The 20,722-nt window shown below is 30.9% G+C and overlaps 2 protein-coding genes and 3 pseudogenes across 4 annotated transcripts in view; 2 read left to right on the top strand and 3 right to left on the bottom strand.

Moving 5' to 3' along the window:
• Positions 1–2,421: 2,421 nt before the first annotated feature.
• On the top strand, positions 2,422–3,147 carry LOC149061075 (uncharacterized; the record flags this gene model as incomplete). The annotated part of the gene is made up of 1 exon (XM_089230826.1): positions 2,422–3,147. A coding segment is annotated over one exon (726 nt), but the record flags the coding sequence as incomplete, so codon positions are not given.
• Positions 3,148–4,902: 1,755 nt separating this feature from the next.
• LOC149061076 (uncharacterized) lies at positions 4,903–5,586 on the bottom strand. The gene has a single exon (XM_089230827.1). The coding sequence runs from the start codon at positions 5,584–5,586 to the stop codon at positions 4,903–4,905; it is 684 nt and encodes a 227-aa protein (XP_089086953.1).
• A 5,055-nt stretch (positions 5,587–10,641) lies between these two features.
• LOC149061077 (uncharacterized) lies at positions 10,642–11,135 on the top strand (annotated as a pseudogene).
• A 4,409-nt stretch (positions 11,136–15,544) lies between these two features.
• On the bottom strand, positions 15,545–16,783 carry LOC107169684 (uncharacterized; annotated as a pseudogene). The gene is made up of 4 exons (XR_016189534.1): positions 16,545–16,783; positions 16,366–16,470; positions 15,799–16,302; positions 15,545–15,738 (listed from the first exon to the last, which is right to left on the bottom strand). The product of XR_016189534.1 is annotated as an uncharacterized LOC107169684 (transcript).
• Positions 16,784–16,894: 111 nt separating this feature from the next.
• Positions 16,895–20,722, bottom strand: part of LOC149061078 (uncharacterized) — a 288,522-nt pseudogene continuing 284,694 nt past the window's right edge. The window contains exons 2-6 of the transcript XR_016192469.1: positions 19,405–19,848; positions 17,575–17,728; positions 17,394–17,504; positions 16,983–17,293; positions 16,895–16,918 (exon numbers count right to left, since the gene is read on the bottom strand). The product of XR_016192469.1 is annotated as an uncharacterized LOC149061078 (transcript). The remainder of the gene's footprint in view (positions 16,919–16,982; positions 17,294–17,393; positions 17,505–17,574; positions 17,729–19,404; positions 19,849–20,722) is intronic.

The raw sequence follows: 20,722 nt of genomic DNA on the forward strand, positions 1-20,722 counted from the left end.
AGAATGATAAAAATGATTAATAATTCAATTATCTACTTGTTTGTAATCAAATTGGTAATTTTGATCATTCTGTTGCTTTCAGTCCTTGATTGTACCCACGATTTAAAATATACAGGTTGCACAACGAAGACAAATATTGTGACTCAAGATCTGACACTTCAAAAAAATTAACTCTCAACGCTCAACGCGCGGAAAATTGTATTTCAGTGTCGCCACATGTAGGGAAAATTTTTATTATTATCTAAGGAAATTAGTTTTATTTTAAATTACGTCTTTTTCTTATTGTTATACATAAAATCAAGTATTCAAGACAGCTGTTTTATAGTGTCATTTTCAAAGTTACTATAGGAAATTATAATTAACATAGGTCGTGTAACTTGTCTGAAACCAGTGATGTCTTAATTATTTCTATAATAATATATACTATGATATCATAATTGATTATTTTACTCTTAAATAATTATTTTAAAAAAAAACTGTGATTTGTAGTTAAAAATTGTATGTTATAGTATAGTATTTTATTTTGTGATTATTGTTGTTTTTTGATGATTATAAAAATACATTCATGTATAAAAAAAATGTTGTGTCGACCATGTGTTAGATTCCGAGCAATTAATATTTTATAATATTTTTTTAGTATTTTTACTTGTGTTTAGATCAGTAGGAATGTATTGATCTTCAACTTTGATTTTCCCATTGCTTTTCAAAATGGTTTAAAGAAATGGGAATATTTATTATTTACATTAGAATTCATTTTTGATAATCTATCCAATTTTTGTTTTTTGTTATTTAAAACTGTAGAAATTTGAAAATAATAAATAGAACCTCACTTGGCCTGTTTAAATGTTGAAACTATAATTAAATTCCAGAAATTTTACATTTAACACTGACTTTTGTCTGTTTATTAAATTTACATTAAATACATAGTACACATTTTAACATATTATTTATATAATCTGTGATAATAGTAACAAACAATTATGCAAGTCATCAAAAGATCAAGTATTTGATAGGTATACATAATTGAGGATTGACCATTATTGTGACATTGTTCATTATATCACTATTTATTAAGGTCTATTATTTTTATAAAAGTTATTCGTTGATTATTAATACTTGTGTATATTAATAACACAGATTATTTAAAATTATATAATCTGTGCTATTATAAAAACTAAATAGGTAGGCTGTTAAAGAAGAAGATCAATACCTACCACTTTTTCATCGTAAATTATCATTTATACTCTACAATTTTTTATGTATTTCAGTAGGATATAAAGGTATGTTCTGAAACCTCATACCCTGATCCTTGCTGATCATTCCTAGAGCCCGCCGCCCGGTCGCGTACGTACATGACGTATATTTCCCCCATCCCGCCTCGTTACTCATTCCCTCATCCTTGCTGATCATCGCCCTCCGCAACCCCACAGGTCTACATCTACCGCCCGACTCGTCACGTGATCAACACTTATTTTCTCACCGCCGCCCTTGAAGACGCTTGCACGCACGCGCATCATAATTATCTGATGGTTTTTTTTCGTTAAATAATGAAAAAAAAAATTGGAGAGATTCGAACCCAAACCCCCATCTCAAACATTAACGCATTAACCCTCTAGGCCACAGACCTGTCATACCTTTCCATGTGATTCATAACGTATATAGCTATTACTTATGTAATGCACCAAACCACCACAGTCGCCGAGGCCGCCCGACTCGTAACTAACACATAGCGCACGTGCGACAACACTTATCGTTATCAACATTCTATATCAGCGTATGGGAACAACAGCCACCGAGTTATCACTATTATTATCATACACATACCATAATTACTGTACACTATATTATTGTACACACCATATTATCGTATTCGTCTCGGACATAACTTACAATGTTATATCAGCGCATGCGTACAACGCTTAATTATTATACTTACAACGTCTTGTAAAATTTATATATAACATACTTGAGTGAAAAACAACATTCCTTAAGTGCTGCGACATGTGTGTCTCGGCAGACCATACCTTTTGTTAACCGAGTATTATGTTGTAAACCCTTTGTATATTTTAATCCCAAAATGCTTGTCGTCAACACGCCCCACAGTGAGACTTTTATAGAAACTCCTATAGTCTTTTGTACACATTTAAACCTTAAATTATGAGTCACATAGGCAGATTTTGTTATTGCACATCTCATCCTTTGTCATTGAGGAATTCACACCTCCCTAATATTGTTCCTCCCACCAGATAGTGTCTCAAATCGACAGACAGTTACTCTGTCGTCCACCGAGACAGAGTTAGTCTGTTCTAGACATCCATACCTTTACGATTCTACTCTGCAATACTCCGAGTCTTTAAATATTTTTACAAGTCTTTTAAATTTCCAAGTGGTTTTATTTTAACACTCAACGATTTTTAAAACATTGCTGGTTCAATTGAAAACAACGCAGCGTTATACAAGAAGAAAACCTACACTTATGTACCGCCAGCGCCTCCAGCAGAACTCATTGAATCCACAAGCTTCACACTAGACTTTGCGGCCCGTAAGTTTGTACATATCGGTTTAGATCCATCTTCGAATTTCATAATTGCAGTACACATATTAACTTCTTCACGTTACATACAAGTTACGCCTGATTATTTGAATATATTATTCTCGTATATGGGTCATATCTTGTCCTTTATATTAGACACACCACAAAAGTATAAACGAATAATATTTTATGAAGATGAAATATTAAAACTATCGAGTATGGTATACAGCGGAGAAAATGTGTTAGTGATTGAAGCAAAACACATAGAAGGTTGCAGAGTACTGTTGAATCGGGCGGACCTTATTCAATTGCAATACCTCGAGTGTTCCATCGTCGAGACCTTAGTGCGAAAAGAAGTATTCACCGCACCGTTAATTCAAAAACAGTATAAAGAGATCGCTACGTACCTAGATAATAAATGTGCTCAACTTAAATTATCATCGAAAAATTTGGATCAGTTGGTAATTTTAATTAAAAACATTCAAGACGATCAAGTCGTCAAGTCCGTTCCAAACTTTACCAATCAAATACAGATGTATGCAGCTCTACAGTTAGCCAGATATATATTAAATCGACAGATAGCACACGTGTTCTTGGAATCACAAGCTCGCTGAAAGGATACTTATCTGGTACACCAGATAAATATAATTGTTACGAAAATTCTGGCTGGAATTTAAAAAATGGAACACAATTAACAAACGATAAAGGTGAATTCAGTGCTTGCATTCCATTGAAATATTGGTTAGGTCTGTTTGAAGATTATAAAAAAAAATTAGTTAATTCAAGATTGGAATTAATATTAACTCGAAGTCATACTGATTTAAATGCGTTAAGCCTTAAAAGTGATGTAGTTGCTGCTTTAGGTAAAGTTGTATTAAATAAAATAGTCTGGAAGGTTCCGCATATTACTGTTGATGATGAAGAAAGGTTAAAGTTATTGAAACTTGTAGAAAAAGAAAAAAGTTTGTTTATTCCTTTTAGATCTTTCGAAACTTTTGAATATCCTGAACTCGGAACTACTAAAAAAGTAGCATGGAACCACGATTTATTATAATTGGATTACAAAAAGGTCGTAAAAATACAATAACAAAATATTGTAGTATATTCGACCATTGTAATCTAACGAACGTTAAAGTATTTCTAAACTCGATTGCATATCCGTATGATAATTTGAATTTAGATTTTTCAAAAAATAATTTTACATTATTATATGATATGTATACATCATTTCAAGAATCGTACTATGAAAAAAGTATACGGAACCCTATATTGAGTCCATCTACTTTTCTATCGAACACGTGCCATCATAGTTATTGATACTTCAAAACAGAATGATTCGACAACAGCCTCAGCAGTGGATGTTCAATTGGAAATTGAAGCATCGGAATCCCTTACAGGTGTAACTGCTTATTGTTTATTAATTCATGATTGTATTGTAGAATATGTACCTTTTACTAGAGAAGTAAGAAAACTTGTGTAATTTTATTGAACAAAATAAAAAAGTTTATTAAATAATTTGTGTTCTTTACTTGAAATATAATTTTTATAAAAATTAGCGATATTTGATTGAAAAAATTAAAAAAAAAAACGGGAAAAAATAGTTGATACGGTAAATATTTTTGTGTAAGCGGCAAAGAGGTGGACAATCTTGTGTAATCACCGTATTGTGTTACGCGGTAAATCAGTGTGCTCCAAGCGAGAACTTTCCCCTTGAAAAAAAGACGAAAATGACGGACCACCAGCGATGATCGAAAATGACGGCCCACAGTCAACCAAAGAGATTCCACAGTCATGCGACGTAAACGACGGACCGGATTTCTTCAATCTATTTTACTCACCACCACCTTACATCGAACATCCTGCGCCATCACACAAACGATCTCAATCAACATTCACCGAACACCCAACGCCAATACGTAATGTAAAGCGTAGGTTATTCTAATATTTGTAGGAAATTAAATAATTTATGTGAAATAAAAATAAACATGATATATAAAAAAAAAAGTATTTTTATTAAAATAATATTAAGGTTTACAATAAATATTTACAAGGTTTACAAAAAGTATTTACAAGGTTCTTACTTCTTCTTTAAATGGATTATAAGTTATAATTTGGTCATGTAATATTAAGCAATATGCTGAAGTGGAAGCTGGAAACGCTTCGTCAGCTTCTAATTCAATTCTGAGGTCGACAGTTGACATTTTCACATTGTCGTTTTGTCTGCTCATATCAATCACTATAATTGGCGAGCTATTTTTGAAATCTGATCGGTTCAATAGGGGCGTGCCATCGTCATGGCCGTAGTAAGACTTTTGGAACTCGGCATACGCGCGGTATAATGTCGACATCTTATTCTTGGTGAAGTCGCTTTAAAAATCTTCATAGGGAAATACTTCAGAGTTTAAATAAACCTTAACGCTTTTAATTTTGCAATGATCGAAATATGACTTGGCTTTAGTCGAACTATTTTTCCTATCGGTTTGAAAGCCGATGATAACATATCTAGGTTTTTCTAATTTGTTCGATGTCTTTACTTTCCACGAGTGTGAAGTGTTTTGAGGTAAAAACGGATATTCACATAGTTCCCACGATCGAAATGCGCATGTTAGCGGTTTCTGATTATTGATTAATTTCAATAATCGAATTTTTTCTCTATCACTCACTTTCACTATAGGCATTCTCCATAATATTTTTGTTATGTTTATCTTAACGTCTTTCAGTTTAGGAGCGTCTACGACAGCTTCGTTATTCTTAAACTGTTTTATAGCATTTATATCAATCGAGGCTCTATTTAATATAAGTTGCTGATTGCAGTTTATTAAAATACGTTTATAATCTTCGCAAAAACCAAACAAATCGTTGAGATTAATACAACCGTTAAAATTGGTGTTATCAATAAAATCTTTATTAACATTTTTAATATCACTGTCCCAAGCAGAGTTGTGATATGATGTAATATTCGTTTTATTGTACGAACAACATCCTTTTAATGTGGTTGATATACCTGGATTAACGAGTTTCTGAATTTGATTACCGTTTATTTCATATTTCATTTCGGAGAAAAGAAATGACAGTCCGTTGTTTATAAATCTAATCTCGTCAGTTAGTTCCGCAGGTTTGGTTAATGTTCCCTCGATATAGATATAAGACTTCTATTTTATTTACTCAGGAATTGACCACAAACAAATCAAACCAATAATGTGTTGCTCTAAATATAAAGTTTTTATTTATTATTATTTTACATATTATTTATATTATATACAGAACTTACCTAAATATAAAGAAACTAGGTACAATAAATGTTTGTTATTCAATTAAATGTCAATTCCTAAACTACTATATTATAACTACTAACTAGATATTACATATTTCATAATATTTCATATTACATATTTTATAATATTAATACATCTTAATATCTTATTACAAATTACAATTAATTAATTTTATCATATCTTGCTTATCATTATTATTGTTATCACTAATCACCTTATAACCACTCTAACCGTGCAGAGCGCGGTTAAATACAATTTAAAGAATTATAATATATTCTTTACATCTCCCCCACTGGGGCAGACAATTTTCCATAAAAATTTTCATCTTGAAGGCAAGTCCCTAACCAGCTAGGTTCTACTCCATCCAATGCGGAAGCCGGAATAAGTTTCGTTATATGGAAATTATTTGATTCCGTTTTTTTGTGACCTGTGTTAATCCTATAGATTGAATTTGAAATCCTCTCTATAATCTTGTACGGTCCAATCTTCAGTTCATCCAGTTTTCTCCTGTTTAGTTTGTTTCCATTTTCCACATACACCATATCTCCTACGTTGAATTCCATGTCTTTCCGATTTTTATCAAATAGCTTTTTGTTATAATCGTGTGATTTTATTGTATTCTCATATGCTATTTTTCTATCACATTTCCAATCCATTTCTGTTTTGTTTCCTTCTTTTAATTCCTGTGGCAATATTGAAACATCTGTACCATATAGCAAATATCTTGGCGCAAATCCCGTAGCTGAATGATCAGTATCATTATACCTATTTACACATTCTTGTGCTATTGTTGTCCAAGCTAATTTTTTATTTTTTTCATTGATTTTACATCGAATTTTGTTTACCAGTGTTTGATTAAGTCTTTCATTTATTCCATTTTAGAAAGGGGTATTTATGGCAGTAAAAACCATCTGTATCGACTTTTCACTCAAAAAACGTTTTAACTCTTTTGAATTAATTCCCGGATATTGATCGGTGAGAAGGATACTTATTTCATCTGTGTTTGCTATATTGTTGACTAATTTTACAAAATCATTCGCACTCTATGTTTTTGATGTTAAAATGAATGCGCATCTTGTGAAATGATCCACTAGAAGATGTAGATATTTTTTTTCGGATTTCGAACCTCCAAATCCACCAATCGTGTCTATTGAGATTATCTCAAAAGGCTTTGTGGCTGGACCCAGATGAGACATTAAACCAAATTTGTCATTTCCTCTTGATTTGTTTTTCATACATATCCCACAGTTTTTACATAATTGTATTATGTTTTTTGTCAAGTTTTTCGCTGTGTATACTGTACCAATCTTTTTTTGCATTTGTTTAATACCAATATGGCATAGGTTTTCATGTATGTTCTTTATGAGTTTAATGCTGAACTCCTCTGATAACATAATTTTTTTTCTATTTCTATACTTCTTAAAATATACATAGTTTTTTTTTATCAGATTGTTTTTTTTCTTATCTCTTCATTATTTTTTTGATCTGTTAGAATATCATCCAGTTTTATTAGATTTATTATTTTCAATTGCTCTTCTTTATTCTCATTTGTCTCCAATACCGGGTTTCTGCTTAGGCAATCTGCCTCCAAATTGTCTTTCCCTGGAGCATATTTAATTTGAAAGTCATATTGTGACAGATAGTAGGTGAAATCCCCTAGCTCCTCATCAGTCCTAGATTTAATGTTCATGTTCTCTAACGGTTTGTGATCAGAATATACTGTAAATGATTTACCTATAAGCCAGTATTGCCAGTATCTTACTGCTTCTTTGATACCTAAACATTCCAAATATATTGCTTTCTTTTTTCTTTGGGCTGCATTCAGTTTTTTTGAGAAGTATGCCACTGGTTTTTCTTTTCCATTAAGCTGTGTTTGTTTGAGAATGGCTCCTACACCTTCCAAAGATGCATCTGTGTAAATCTTGATTGGTAAATCTTTATCAAAAATTTCTAAAATTGGTTGTGAGCACAGTAGTTTTTTTATATTTTCAAATGCTTTTTGACACTCTATCGACCAGATAAATCTTTGGTTTTTTCTAAGTAAATTATGCAATGGATCTAGGATAATTGCACTATTTGGTATGTATTCATGATAAAAATTTATTTTCCCCAGAAGTTGCCTTATATTCTTTTGAGTTTTTGGAACTGGAAAATTATTTATTGAAACTAGATTATCTTTTACAGGCCTGATAGAGTTATTCTGTATAACATGACCAAGATATTTCACCGAGTCTGTTGCAAATGTACATTTTGTGAATTTCAATCTGAAACCTTCAGTTTGTATTGCCTTTAATAACTGTGTTAAGTGACTAATGTCGTCATAAAAATTTTTAGAAAATATAAGAATATCATCAATATAGTTAACAGCAAATTCTGTAAGTTTATATTTCCTTAATATTGTACTTAGGACTCTCTGAAAAATTGCTGGTGATGTTTTTAAACCTAAAGGCAGGCAAGTCCATTGAAAATGTCCTTCTTGTGTCACAAACGCAGTCTTTTTCCTATCTTCCATTCTGAGTGGAATAGACCAAAAAGCAGAATTTATATCTAATGTCGAAAAGTAATTGCAGTTCCTTGTCTTTATCACTAGGTCATCGATCAATGGGAATGGTTGTGCTTGAGGTACTACTATTTTGTTCAAGTCCCTGAAATCTATGCATAGTCTAGATCTTCTATTATCTTCTTTCTTAAATTCTAATGTTACTGGTGCAGCAAATGGACTGTAAGATACTTAAATGAGTTTTTTTTTCAAGTAATTTCGATATTTGTTCTTCTATCTCCTTTTTATCTTCTACGGAGCATCTATAAGGTCTTTTACTACAGTATTTGTCAACTGTTAGATCAATACGTGCCTCATATTCTCTCACTGTACCAATGTCATATTAGTCATTTGCAAAAATTGACTTGTTATTTTCAATTAGTTTATTTATTTCATACTTTTGATTGTTAGTTAAATAATCTATCATAGTTTGGAAGTTATTTTCCTCTACATCTATTATTTTAGTGTTTTCTTTTTTTACTTCAATTTTATTATTTTGATTTAAATTGTTGTTTTGAGTTATTTTTAAATGTTCGTTCTGAATAAGTTTGAATTTTTTTATAATATCTAATCCTATCAAAAAGTCATATTTGAAGTTTTCTTCATCTATGATGTAAACATCTACTTTTTCTTCAATTTCATAAATTTTAAGTTTTATATTTGTCAAACCATTTGTTTTTTTAACACCATTAATTGTTCTTAAATTTGCATTTTTTATGTTATTCATTTTTCCGTATTTTATTTTTAATAATTTAGAATTTATTAATGAAACATTAGACCCAGAGTCATATATACCAAATATTTCTAATTTATTATCTAATAGCAGTTTGACTTTAATGAATGGTGTAACAATTAGTTTTTTTGATCCGTGTCATTTAATTCAGCTTCAACTACTGAATTATTTACATGTTTGATGTAATTTTTTTTCTCTCTATCATTTTCTCTTGTGTTGAACCAACATACTGATTCAGGATGGTAACGAGTGCCTTTATTAAGTTTTTCACAATTTTTACATGGTTTTTTTTCTTCACTTAATACGGTTAAATACAATTTAAAGAATTATAATATATTCTTTACATAGATATAAATTTCACACGGTAAAGTATATGACTCTGTGTTATGTAAAGCGATACGCAGTACTCCCAAGCCTGATTTTCTAGTATTTCGTCTGCTCTATGTCTATCAGTGAGCGAATTGCTTTCGTCGTATGCAATATTGTGAGCTCTGGCCAACTCGTCAAGTCTGTTTATACCACGTTCTCCTCGAGCTAGTCTTTCTTTTAATTTGGTTCCAAGACCGGCAAAACAAATATGTATATATATATAATTTAGATCAGATTTAATAATAATAATAATAATAATAATATAATGTAGTGACTTACCTATATCCGGGTAAATGTAATTCCACGGGTAAATGATTTATAACAGAGTTGATCAGACCAGAACCCTTATTGTTGTTCCGCTTATGAACGCGAAACATCGTGTGACGCATTCGCTAACACTGCATCTGTATTTATAGCTACGAAAATGCGCTTTATCGAACAACAGAAAAAACTCCGAATTTATAACATTGACACCCCCGACACGATTCAGTTGAGACATGGCGAGCTTTTCCCAAATACGATACGGTCGTTAGTCTTGGGTAGTTCGGGTTGTGGTTAAACAAATTGAATCTATTTTTTACTTGTTGATGAAATCGGTCTACGTTTTGAAAATGTTTTTATATTCTCCAAGACGCTGGAACAACCAAAATATAAATTATTAAAACGTATTATTGACGGTGTGGACGGTGTCAACATTTTTACTTTTTTTGAGAATGATACAGTTATTCCACCCGAGAAAGTTTTACCAAATTCTATTTTTATCATGGACGATGTTATCGGAGAACATCAGTACGTAATAAGGGAATATTTTTCCCGAGGTCGCCACAATAAAATAGATATATTTTATCTGGCTCAGAGTTATTCAAAAGTACCAAAACAACTGATACGTGACAATGCTAATTTAATAGTATTATTCTAACAAGATGAGACAAATTTAAAGCATGTATATCAAGAGCACTGTTCTGGAGACATGTCATATATACCGAACACGGACAAATCGCCGTCGCCGTTTTGCCGTCGCCACTTCGCCGTAAAACCATTTCGCCGTCGCCGTTTTGACGTGAGGCCACTTCGCCGTCGAACAAAATTTTGAGCATTTTACTTATTATTATTTATTATTAACATTTTCTAATATTCAATAATAATAAAAATTATATGATTAAAAATGTGTAGTTTAGGTTTGATTTCAAATTATAATAGTAATGCAGATTTTGCTCTCTCCGTTAAAATGATAACTGCATTAGCTTTTGTGAAAATTGAAGACATCGATAAAGCCGTAGATGAGCTAGCGGAATATTTACCAGACGAGTTACAAGATCTTTTGGATTGGTTTGAGGATAACTACATTGGCCGCAAAAATAGATCAAAAATGGACGTGGACCAGCACTTTTCCCCCCGGCATTATGGAATGTACACGATCGAGTAATCGTTGGTCAAGATCGTACAAATAATTATGCCGAAGCTGCCAACCGGAGGTAATTAAAATAATTAACAATTAATTACAATCTCAAAAATATATTTTTAATCATAATATTCTTTAGATTAAATACTGAAATGGGTGTCAGGCATCCAACATTGTGGTCGTTTATTTCAAGCTTACGTAAAATCCAATCTGGCCGTGATACATACTACGCACAGTTAGAAGCGGGGAGAAGTCCACCAAAAAAAAAAAAAAAAATATTTTGATGTTGATAAAAGATTAATAAAAATTGTAAGTAACTATAATAACCTTAGTTTAATATCATTTTTGCGAGGAATTTCTCAAAATATATCTTTGAAATGATCTTTTTATTATAATTAAATTGACGTATTTTATGCAGGTATCTTATAATGCTTAAAATTATTTTTTATTTATTATTATTATTATTTTTACTGTTATAAATCATTGACGAAAATTAAATATTTTTTGCTATTATTGAATATTGAAAAATGTGTATTGTAAACATACGAGTATTTATAAAATTATTATTATTAATGTTATATGTAAATACGTAAATTATATGATTAAAATATATCAATACAATTAATTACTATTATAAAATATTTACAAGTTTATGCTTTGTTATGAGTTAATTTTTTTTTAACGGCGAAATGGTTTTACGGCGAAGTGGCGACGGCGAAGAGGCGACGACGAAACGGCGACGGCGACTTGTCCTAGATCGTATATATACAATTTAAACATTTTTGTGTGACGTGTTGGAACCGCGAAAGGTTTACATTTGTAATTATTTGTAAAGATAGCGAACGTGATAACGGACGGTATCGTTTTGGATTTTATACTTATGTAGTTATATAAGACGCTGCATTAAATAAATATTATCATTTAAAACGCAGTCATGACCGAAGAAACTACTGTTTTAGATGAGCTTGTCAAAGCTAAGGAAAGTATTAAACGTAAATATATCGCCCTAAAAACCGGCTCAGATAATGACCAGCAGTTAATGGCTCAAACATTCAAACCGATAATAGATCCTTTAAATACAATTTCTAATACACAATTTACAAACAAAAAAAATAATAAGGATCCTAGAAATATTAATAACCGTGAAACAATAAATGAAGCAAACAATGATACTCGGCCTATTAATGACGACATCAACTACCAACAACAAATTGAAAATTGGTTCCAATCTTCTGATATAGAAAAAATCTATGGACCGAAAAAACTTGTGAGCGGAGATATTACCTTGGGTAACAAAGAAGTCAAATTTTTGCAAAATAAAATACTTGTCGACGATACTACTTATCCAACCACCTCGGATATTTTTCAATTATTATTTTTGAAAAATCCTCTTGTATACACCGATAATGATTTGAAAATATATAAATCGGTATTAATTCAAACATCAGCACAATTAACCGCAAACGGATTAACTATTAAAAAGACGGGTAATAAATATTCTAATATTATTAGTAAATTATTCCCCTCAGGCGGTGGACTGTCTATGAAATTGCAGAAAAATAACTTAGTGTATTGGGACGATCCAAACGAGTTTGTCGATCGATTACGTTTACTTATCGCGTCCAAAGCAGCCGGTAATACAAGTGTTTCAAACGAAATAATATCAATTTTTGAGAAATTACGTGAGGCTGGACTAATAAAACGAATTTCAAATGTCTAAACGTGAAATCGCTTTAGAACTTCACAAGCCAGCGAGGAAAAATTTCGTTAGACGTGGAGTTAACGTGTATGGAAAAAATGATTTATGGCAAGCTGACTTGGTTGAAATGATTCCATATTCCAATAAAAATAAAAATAACAAGTAAATTTTGACCGTAATAGACTGTTTTACGAAGCGTGCCTGGGCATCGCCATTAAAGTCCAAAACTGGGAAAGAAGTCATTAGCGCAATGTCTAAAATATTACTTGAAGGCTCACCAAAACTTTTACAAGTGGATAACGGAAAATAATTTTATAACACCACTTTCGACGCATTAATGACCGAGTATAACATATTCAAATATTCGACTTTTAGCATCACGAAAGCTCGTATTGTAGAAAGGTTTAATAGGACATTAAAGGAAAAAATGTTCAGAGAGTTCACAGCACGCGGCTCGCACGAGTGGATTTCGATTTTACCAATGTTGCTTGACGAATACAACAGTTCGCGACATAGGACTATAGGAATGACACCAATGCAAGCAGATGCCAACCCCAGGTCAGTGAAAATAAAACACCGTGAAATAAATAATGTAAAAATTAAATTCAAAGTTGGTGATAACGTTCGTTTCAGTACACAAAAAGGCGTGTCTACAAAAGGTTATCTGCCAAACTGGTCTACGGAAATATTCGAGATCATCAAAATAAATAAAACATTACCCGTTACTTATCAATTACAAGATTATATGGGCAAACCTATTGCAGGTTGTTTTTATTCTGAAGAAATATTCAAAACTAAACTTCCAAACGAATATTTAATCGAGAAAATAATATGTACCTAAGAAGGGGAAGCAAGTATTTGTCAAGTGGTTAGGATTTGATAATACCATGGTTGAAATATACAAGGTTATTGCATATCGACAAAAATTGTTATCATCAGATACAAAATGGCTGCGTAAAGGGATATCACAAATTACAATTATATCAATTTTTCTTATCATAGAAATTAGAAAATACGCTATATAATGTTCAAAATTACCGCGCATATATACTCGATTATGGTTGGCTCCCTTTACGCTGCCATTTTTGTTATTATCATCAAATATTTGGTAGAGAAGGGGTATATATGCAATAACCTTGTATATTTCAACCATGGATAATACACACAATAGTTGGATAAATACGTGTGATGTAAAAAAAATAGAGTCAGTCGTACTTTAGCTATGAACGTGTTTGGTAGCTCACAAGCCACTGATACTAAAAATATTATTACAAATATCGAACAGTTTTTTAAAACATATACACATAAATTTGATAAAATCGAACATTTGCTCGAAGAAAACAACAGATCTATCTATGCGCAGGAAGAACAAACAAAAAGCTTACAATTAAAGTGTGTAAATATAGCAGAACGTTTGAGTAAAATTGAAGCTTCATTACAAATTATCAGAGAAAATACTGACGGGTTGAAAAAATTATTTCCTACTATACTTAGTGCACTATTTACTATTGATACTTATTATAAAAATAAGACATAATGTCTTCGGGCATCTTGGACGTTCAATGCATTCTTGGAGCAAACAATAAGTATCTTATTAAAGAAATGTCTATAGTCGACACAGAAACATGGGCAGCACAACATTGGATTTTTAAAAATTCAAAATCTATGCAGGACAACAAGAGTCGAAAAACTAACAAGTGGCTGGAACGTCATTATCATAAGCGTGCGTAGGTATTCTTGGCAGGGGAGGCAATACTTTAGCTAAGGAGGTCCAGACTCCAATCCCCCCACCCGATTTTCTCCAATTAGTAGGTATAATATTATATTTTGGTGTAGAGGAAATCTCGCAGGGGAGGCAACCGCCTCCCCTGCCTCCCCCGTGCGCACGCTTATGGTCATTATCATGAACTAACTATAGATTATGGTGATGTTGAGTATGAGGAGCTAAGTAGAATATTGAACTCATTAAAGTTTACCTGCATATACGTTAAAGGTGAACAGAAAAAACAAATTATCATTGGATTTATACCTCATGTCACACTCATCAACATTGAAGACCTCGGGTGTCCACGCTTGGAGCAAATATGTGATGAAGAAACTCTACTATGCTGTATTTTTCATATGGAATTTAATCCAAAACAATGTACATTCTATAAAGTATTTGCTATAAGGAAATGGTTTATAAATAATTCTTAAAAATGTATGCACTTTTTATATAATAAACATAATTATATTTTAACATTGTTTTTTTATTTATTTACATACTAACATACATTTATATGTCAGCATTTACAAGGTTAATTAAATATGTATGGGCTTATATCTATCTGAAACAGAAAAAAACATGATGAATTAATACAATATATCTTAAAAATATAACAATTACATGGTAAATTATGGAATTCGTATTAAGTATACATAATAAAGGCCATAAAATAAAAATATAACAAGATAATTTAAAAATCTAACAATTACATTTAAACATTGCATTTACATGAATATTTACAAAGTATACAAAAAGTATAAAAATAATACAAGCTATATAATAATCTATCTTATATAACAATTACATTTTAAATTTAAATATCTAACAATTATACATTATAAAAATTACAAGGATATTTACAATATAAAATAAAATAAAAAATATTACAAGTTTATACACTAATCTACTATTTTATAAACTATACTTACATTAACACGGATATTTACAATATAAAGGCCTAGTATTACAATGAAACATAATAATCCAACTTAAATGTTTATCATGGTTATATTTACATGGTATTTACAATAATTTCAAGTTTATGTGCTACATTTACAAACTAAACATTAAAAAGGTGGAAATATATACACTAATCTAACAATTACATCTAAACATTGCATTTACATGAATATTTACAAAGTATACAAAGAGTATAAAAATAATACAAGCTATATAATAATATATCTTATATAACAATTACATTTACAAAGTATTTACATAAACAAATTAGTCGAGTAATATTTACAAGTTAACAAAATATACAATAACAACAAATATATACAAAGTATTTACAATTTATATATAAAATTATTTAGACAAATGACAAAGAAGTTCTCTCATCAGATCTTTTTCTTCATCGTTCCATTTTCATCCTTCTGCATCCACCTCATCATCAAGCTCCGGCCAATCAAGTTCATCTTCCCTATAAAATTATAAATATTAGTAAAATATTAAAAATATATATATGATTGTAATAACTTACTCTATACTGTAGTGACCATGGGCTAATGTGCTTATTTTATCTTCTAATACTATCCTCTTGTCGTCATAGCTGTTGTACGTCAATTTCCTAGTTTTTATTGTCATAATCTGGTGCTTGAATGACCGTATCGACACATTATCTCTATACAACTCCAGTCCAACTTCTCCAAACAAACACTTCTTGTGGTCCTCTACCGTCATATGGTTTTTTACCACATGAGCTCTGATACCCTTTACCTTGATTTTTTCCACTCCAACTCTGTCCTCCGGTCCAGTATACGCGTTGAAAGCGTACGACTTGGCTCTCAACGCACAAAACTCTGTAATAATATTGGAGTCAACTTCATCAGAAAAGAGTCCCGGTTCCTTCTTTCTCTCTGCTATGTAACACGGATGGTCACTGGGCAGGTTAGCAATGTCCATCCGGTCCAACAAGTTATGGTTGGCAGTCAAGTCTGCATAAAAGTCCTTAGTAGTTTAGTACTAATATGATATATCAACGAATCTGTAAAAATAATGATATTAAATTAATATATTATATACATGAGATTAGTTTAAGTAAATTTACCTGTATCAGTATACATAAGTTTGATTCTGTCCCCATAGTGGCGCTGCATCACATTATAATGATAGTCATACATCATTGTTTTTGATATGTCCAGTACTGCAAATCCTATTAACATGGTTTAAAAATGTTTATTAAAATATAATAAAATAAACTGAGTTGTACATGAGTAAAATACTTACCAATATAGATTGGTTTAAAGAAATCTATGATTTTATTCTCCAATGTTACAGCAGTTATATTTTTATGTTCATAATTGGTACAGTATTTAAATGTTGATTTGTTCATTAATTTCTGCAATCGCTGTTCGTTCGAAACAAGTTCCATTTTAATCCTAGATCTCATCGATTCCATCATTTTTCCCAGAAAGTTAAGAGAAAATTATAGTAAAAATGTTTTAATAGTATAATAATTAGTATAAAGTAACATACCAAATACACTATTGTTCATCAGTTTGTAGAAATCAATTTCAAACTGGTTCATCGCCTTCTTCCTCATCTCAGAATTTAAATTAATATATTTAGCCAACCATTTAGACTGTTTGAACTGCAATACTCTGTGAACCTAAAACAAAATTAGTGTTAATATATATTTTATATTTATATAATCAATATATTTACCTTTTTCACTTTCAAACCATTTGCCATCGCCTGTTTCAAATTACGGTAGTGTACAATATACCGTTCTTTAGATTCTAGTGTTGCCATCAGTTTCCTTATTTTAGATCCACGTGGTATATCGCTGTTCGGCAAGAATGGTAGATCGTTGTGCTCATCATGTAGGTGTTGTGGATACTCTATATCGACCTCATACATCCGTCCTATCTTAGATGTATCGTTTAAATTTTCTAATCCATCAAGTGTAGGTTCTACCCATTCAAAGCCACCATATGGCATGCACTCGGCCATTGCCCAGCCATACAAGTTATTACCTTCAAAAATAAAAATAATTAATAAGTTTATCGAGTTTTGACAAAAAAAAAAAATAAAAAAAATATATATATATATAATATATATGACGTATATACTTACAGTCTTGATAAATTATCCAAGAATCTGGTTTATTCACATCATATTCAGGTGTTTTCCGATTATTCGCCTTACCATAACGCATGCTCGCTTGTGTAAGACCCCCGCGTATACCTAAAGCAAAATCGATAATTTATTAATAGTTGCAATGTTTTATTTTTATTTTATTTTTAAAAATCCTTACCTTTTTCACACATCAATAACATGTCATAATCGGCCAAAAGTTGAAGTTTTATGGAGGTGAATTTCAAGCACGCATTGAAGCTTAATCCAGGAGCTGCAGTGTAATAAAAAGCCGCATCAAGGTTATACGTTGTCAGACAAATATCTCTAAAAGTCTAAAGTTTTCGAATATATCCGCCAGCAGTAATACATCTATTTCCAAATATAAATCGCTATATTCTCCCAGCGTTTTGCAGTTGAAATGGTTCCATACTGTGACTGCGTGTTCGTATTCCTTTTCTTTAATATTTTCCTCGGTTAGCGTGCTGTAGAATGACTCTTTTGGTGGTAGTGATGCTTCACCTAACCTAACCTAACCCTATACAACCGTATGATGGAGTAACTTTTAATCTACTGAAAATATATTTTAGAAAAGAAAATAATATGACTTTTATACGACAGTGGTTAAGCTACTCCAACAAATCTTTTTTTTGTACCTTCTGTTTGGCGTTTGGAAATGAAGAGAATCGATTCACCATTGGATGTAAAACTGAATCTAACAATAACTCTTCCACTAGAATTATAATATAATATTAAATTGTTTGTTTGCTTATGGGTACTAGACGAATATTTTATATGATACCTACATAAAGTCAAATACTATTAATAATAGCAGAATAAAAATTGACAAAAGATAAACGGATGAAACTTTAACAAAATGAAACAATCAAGACTTTTCTTGTTCACATAAATGTCTATAAGTACCTATAAAGTTATAAGGTATAAACTGGTATATAATTTTAAGGTTAATTCGATCAAACATTTTTTTTTTAATCTTTTCAAGTATGTAAAAATTTCATACTTTATACAAAATATTATGGTATTATGGTATTTGTTTGATGAAAAATGGGTTGTGGAAGGGCGTAGTCGTAGCTTCCTAATGAATTCACGAGAAATGTTAGGCTTCGGGAAGGTACTACACACGTCATCAACATAAGCCCTTGCATCATGTACCTACACTTCAAATTGTTTTCCAATCAAAACACTGCAGCACTGGTAATGGTGGTAATATACAGTACCATACTACTGGTAACTGCAGAGTAAGTAATAAGTATACAATAAACACAACGCACTATATACAATTATACAAACATTGTCGGAATAACCGTTTGTCCTAATTTAGGCAAAGCATATAAAAAAATTATTTATGTCTAGGTAAAACCCAATATTTTGTTATGGGTATGTTTTTACTGACAATAAAAACACAAAATCCATTTTACTCATTCAATACTCGTAGGTATCATCGTAGGTATATTATTTTATGGAGTACCTACTTTGTTGTTTTCTTTATTTTTCTGCTACTTACCTATAATTATTTTGGTTATTGACTTATTCCCATTTTCGAGATTATATTCTATTTTCAACCACTAGGATCTAATTAACATAATAAACTGTAGGTACCTACTTTATATATTATAAAACACATAAAATTAAAATGATGGATATCATGTTATAAATATATTATTCAACTAGGTATGCCTAAGTAATAGCATTATACGCTTTATATCTCCATTAAATGCATAAATACGATTCACATAAAAATATAAATACAAAATTGTCATTAAAACTAATAATATTATAATATTATTAAAACGTCAAAAATGTATGTATGTATCACAATCATGGTTTTTAAGTTTATTGATAAAATAATGGCACAATATTACTATAGACAATTTGGTGAAATATAAAAATTAAAATTATAATAGCTGTTAGGTTACTCGTATATAGTCGTATATATATAAAAAAAATTAACAATAGTTTTAAAAATCAAAAAAATCGGATAGTATATGACGTTATAAGGCTTTAAAAAATTTGGGATATCTCTTTCCCCACTTGAATATTCATTACAGATATTTTTTATTTTATTTTGTAACTGAGCATAAAATATTTAATCTTCGATTTTTTTGGTAATGTCCCCAATGCATATTGAGCTAATTTTGTTTCGTCATTCGCTACCTCTAGTCGGATTTTCGTTATCAATACCCATATAGAGGGATGGCAATGGCCCACCAACTTTAAAAATCTACGATTCCATCCCTCAGTTTCATTATTAGTCCGATCACCATCGTTCAATGTGATATTATGGACATTCCATACGTGAGGTGGACAATTCCGCAAACGTATGCAATTATCTTGTGTCGAATTAGTTGTTCTAAATGTACCGGTCACATAAGTATTGTCGAAATATTCTAATATAGCTGAACCTTTTTCTGGCATTATAGTTTTCGAAATGTAACTGACACAAAATGGATGGATGTTTCAATTTATATCGATAATCCTATACAACTGTTTTCCAAAGTAATACATTTTAAACCTTTAATAATAAAATAGAATTTTACGTATATTTTTGTGTACCTACTGGCTACTACCTATATATTATCTACGACAGTTATTTGGTATGGGTTCGATAAGACGCTCGGCCTATAATATTATTGTTGTTACTTATAGTATAATAATAATACTATATATAGGTACTATATTACTTATTAATTATTATAGCTTATAACTTTGTCGTTTTTTTCCGTGACGTTTTTTATCCGTGTCGGTTTTTACCGTGACGTTTTTTTTCGTGTCGTTTTTTACCGATCACCATTCGCCTTAGCCTACTCGATATGGGTACCTATACTGCTATACTGTTCCCACAGATGTTATGTAGGCATATGTAATCTTGTAGGAAATACTAACTGCTCAGTGCTCACTCTCGGATGCGAATGTGCGTCATGAATGGGCTGAATGACAGAATTTTCGATAGTCTCGTGTTTATATTATTATTTCAAAATATTCATTATTTTGAATATTATTTCGTGGAACTCTTTTTATTTGTAGTGTTTTATGATACTTACGCTATGTGTGTGACTACCATTTCCGTTTACTTATGCATTTTTAAAAGTTTTTATTATTTAATCTTATTTCCAAGAATCATTTCCTCCTGATTAATTAAATTCCTAGAATTATGTTAATTACCTATCCCGTGTTATTTTGAGTTTCTCAGTTAATAGCTGTATACTTATTCAAATGGTTATTTATTCTCTAGTGTAACGCCAGTTCATTTATAGCAGTAGGAAACATATTAAATTTCAAAAATTGATAATTAATTTTTTTCGGAAAAG

Source organism: Diuraphis noxia, unplaced genomic scaffold, assembly GCF_037042655.1.
Source record: "Diuraphis noxia isolate RWA-SAM2 unplaced genomic scaffold, SU_Dnox_SAM2 contig0001, whole genome shotgun sequence".
NCBI classification, from domain to species: Eukaryota; Metazoa; Arthropoda; class Insecta; order Hemiptera; family Aphididae; genus Diuraphis; species Diuraphis noxia.

Coding starts and splice junctions, on each gene's coding strand:
- LOC149061076 (XM_089230827.1), bottom strand. CDS start 5,586: ATGAAATATGAAATAAACGGTAATCAAATTCAGAAACTCGTTAATCCA.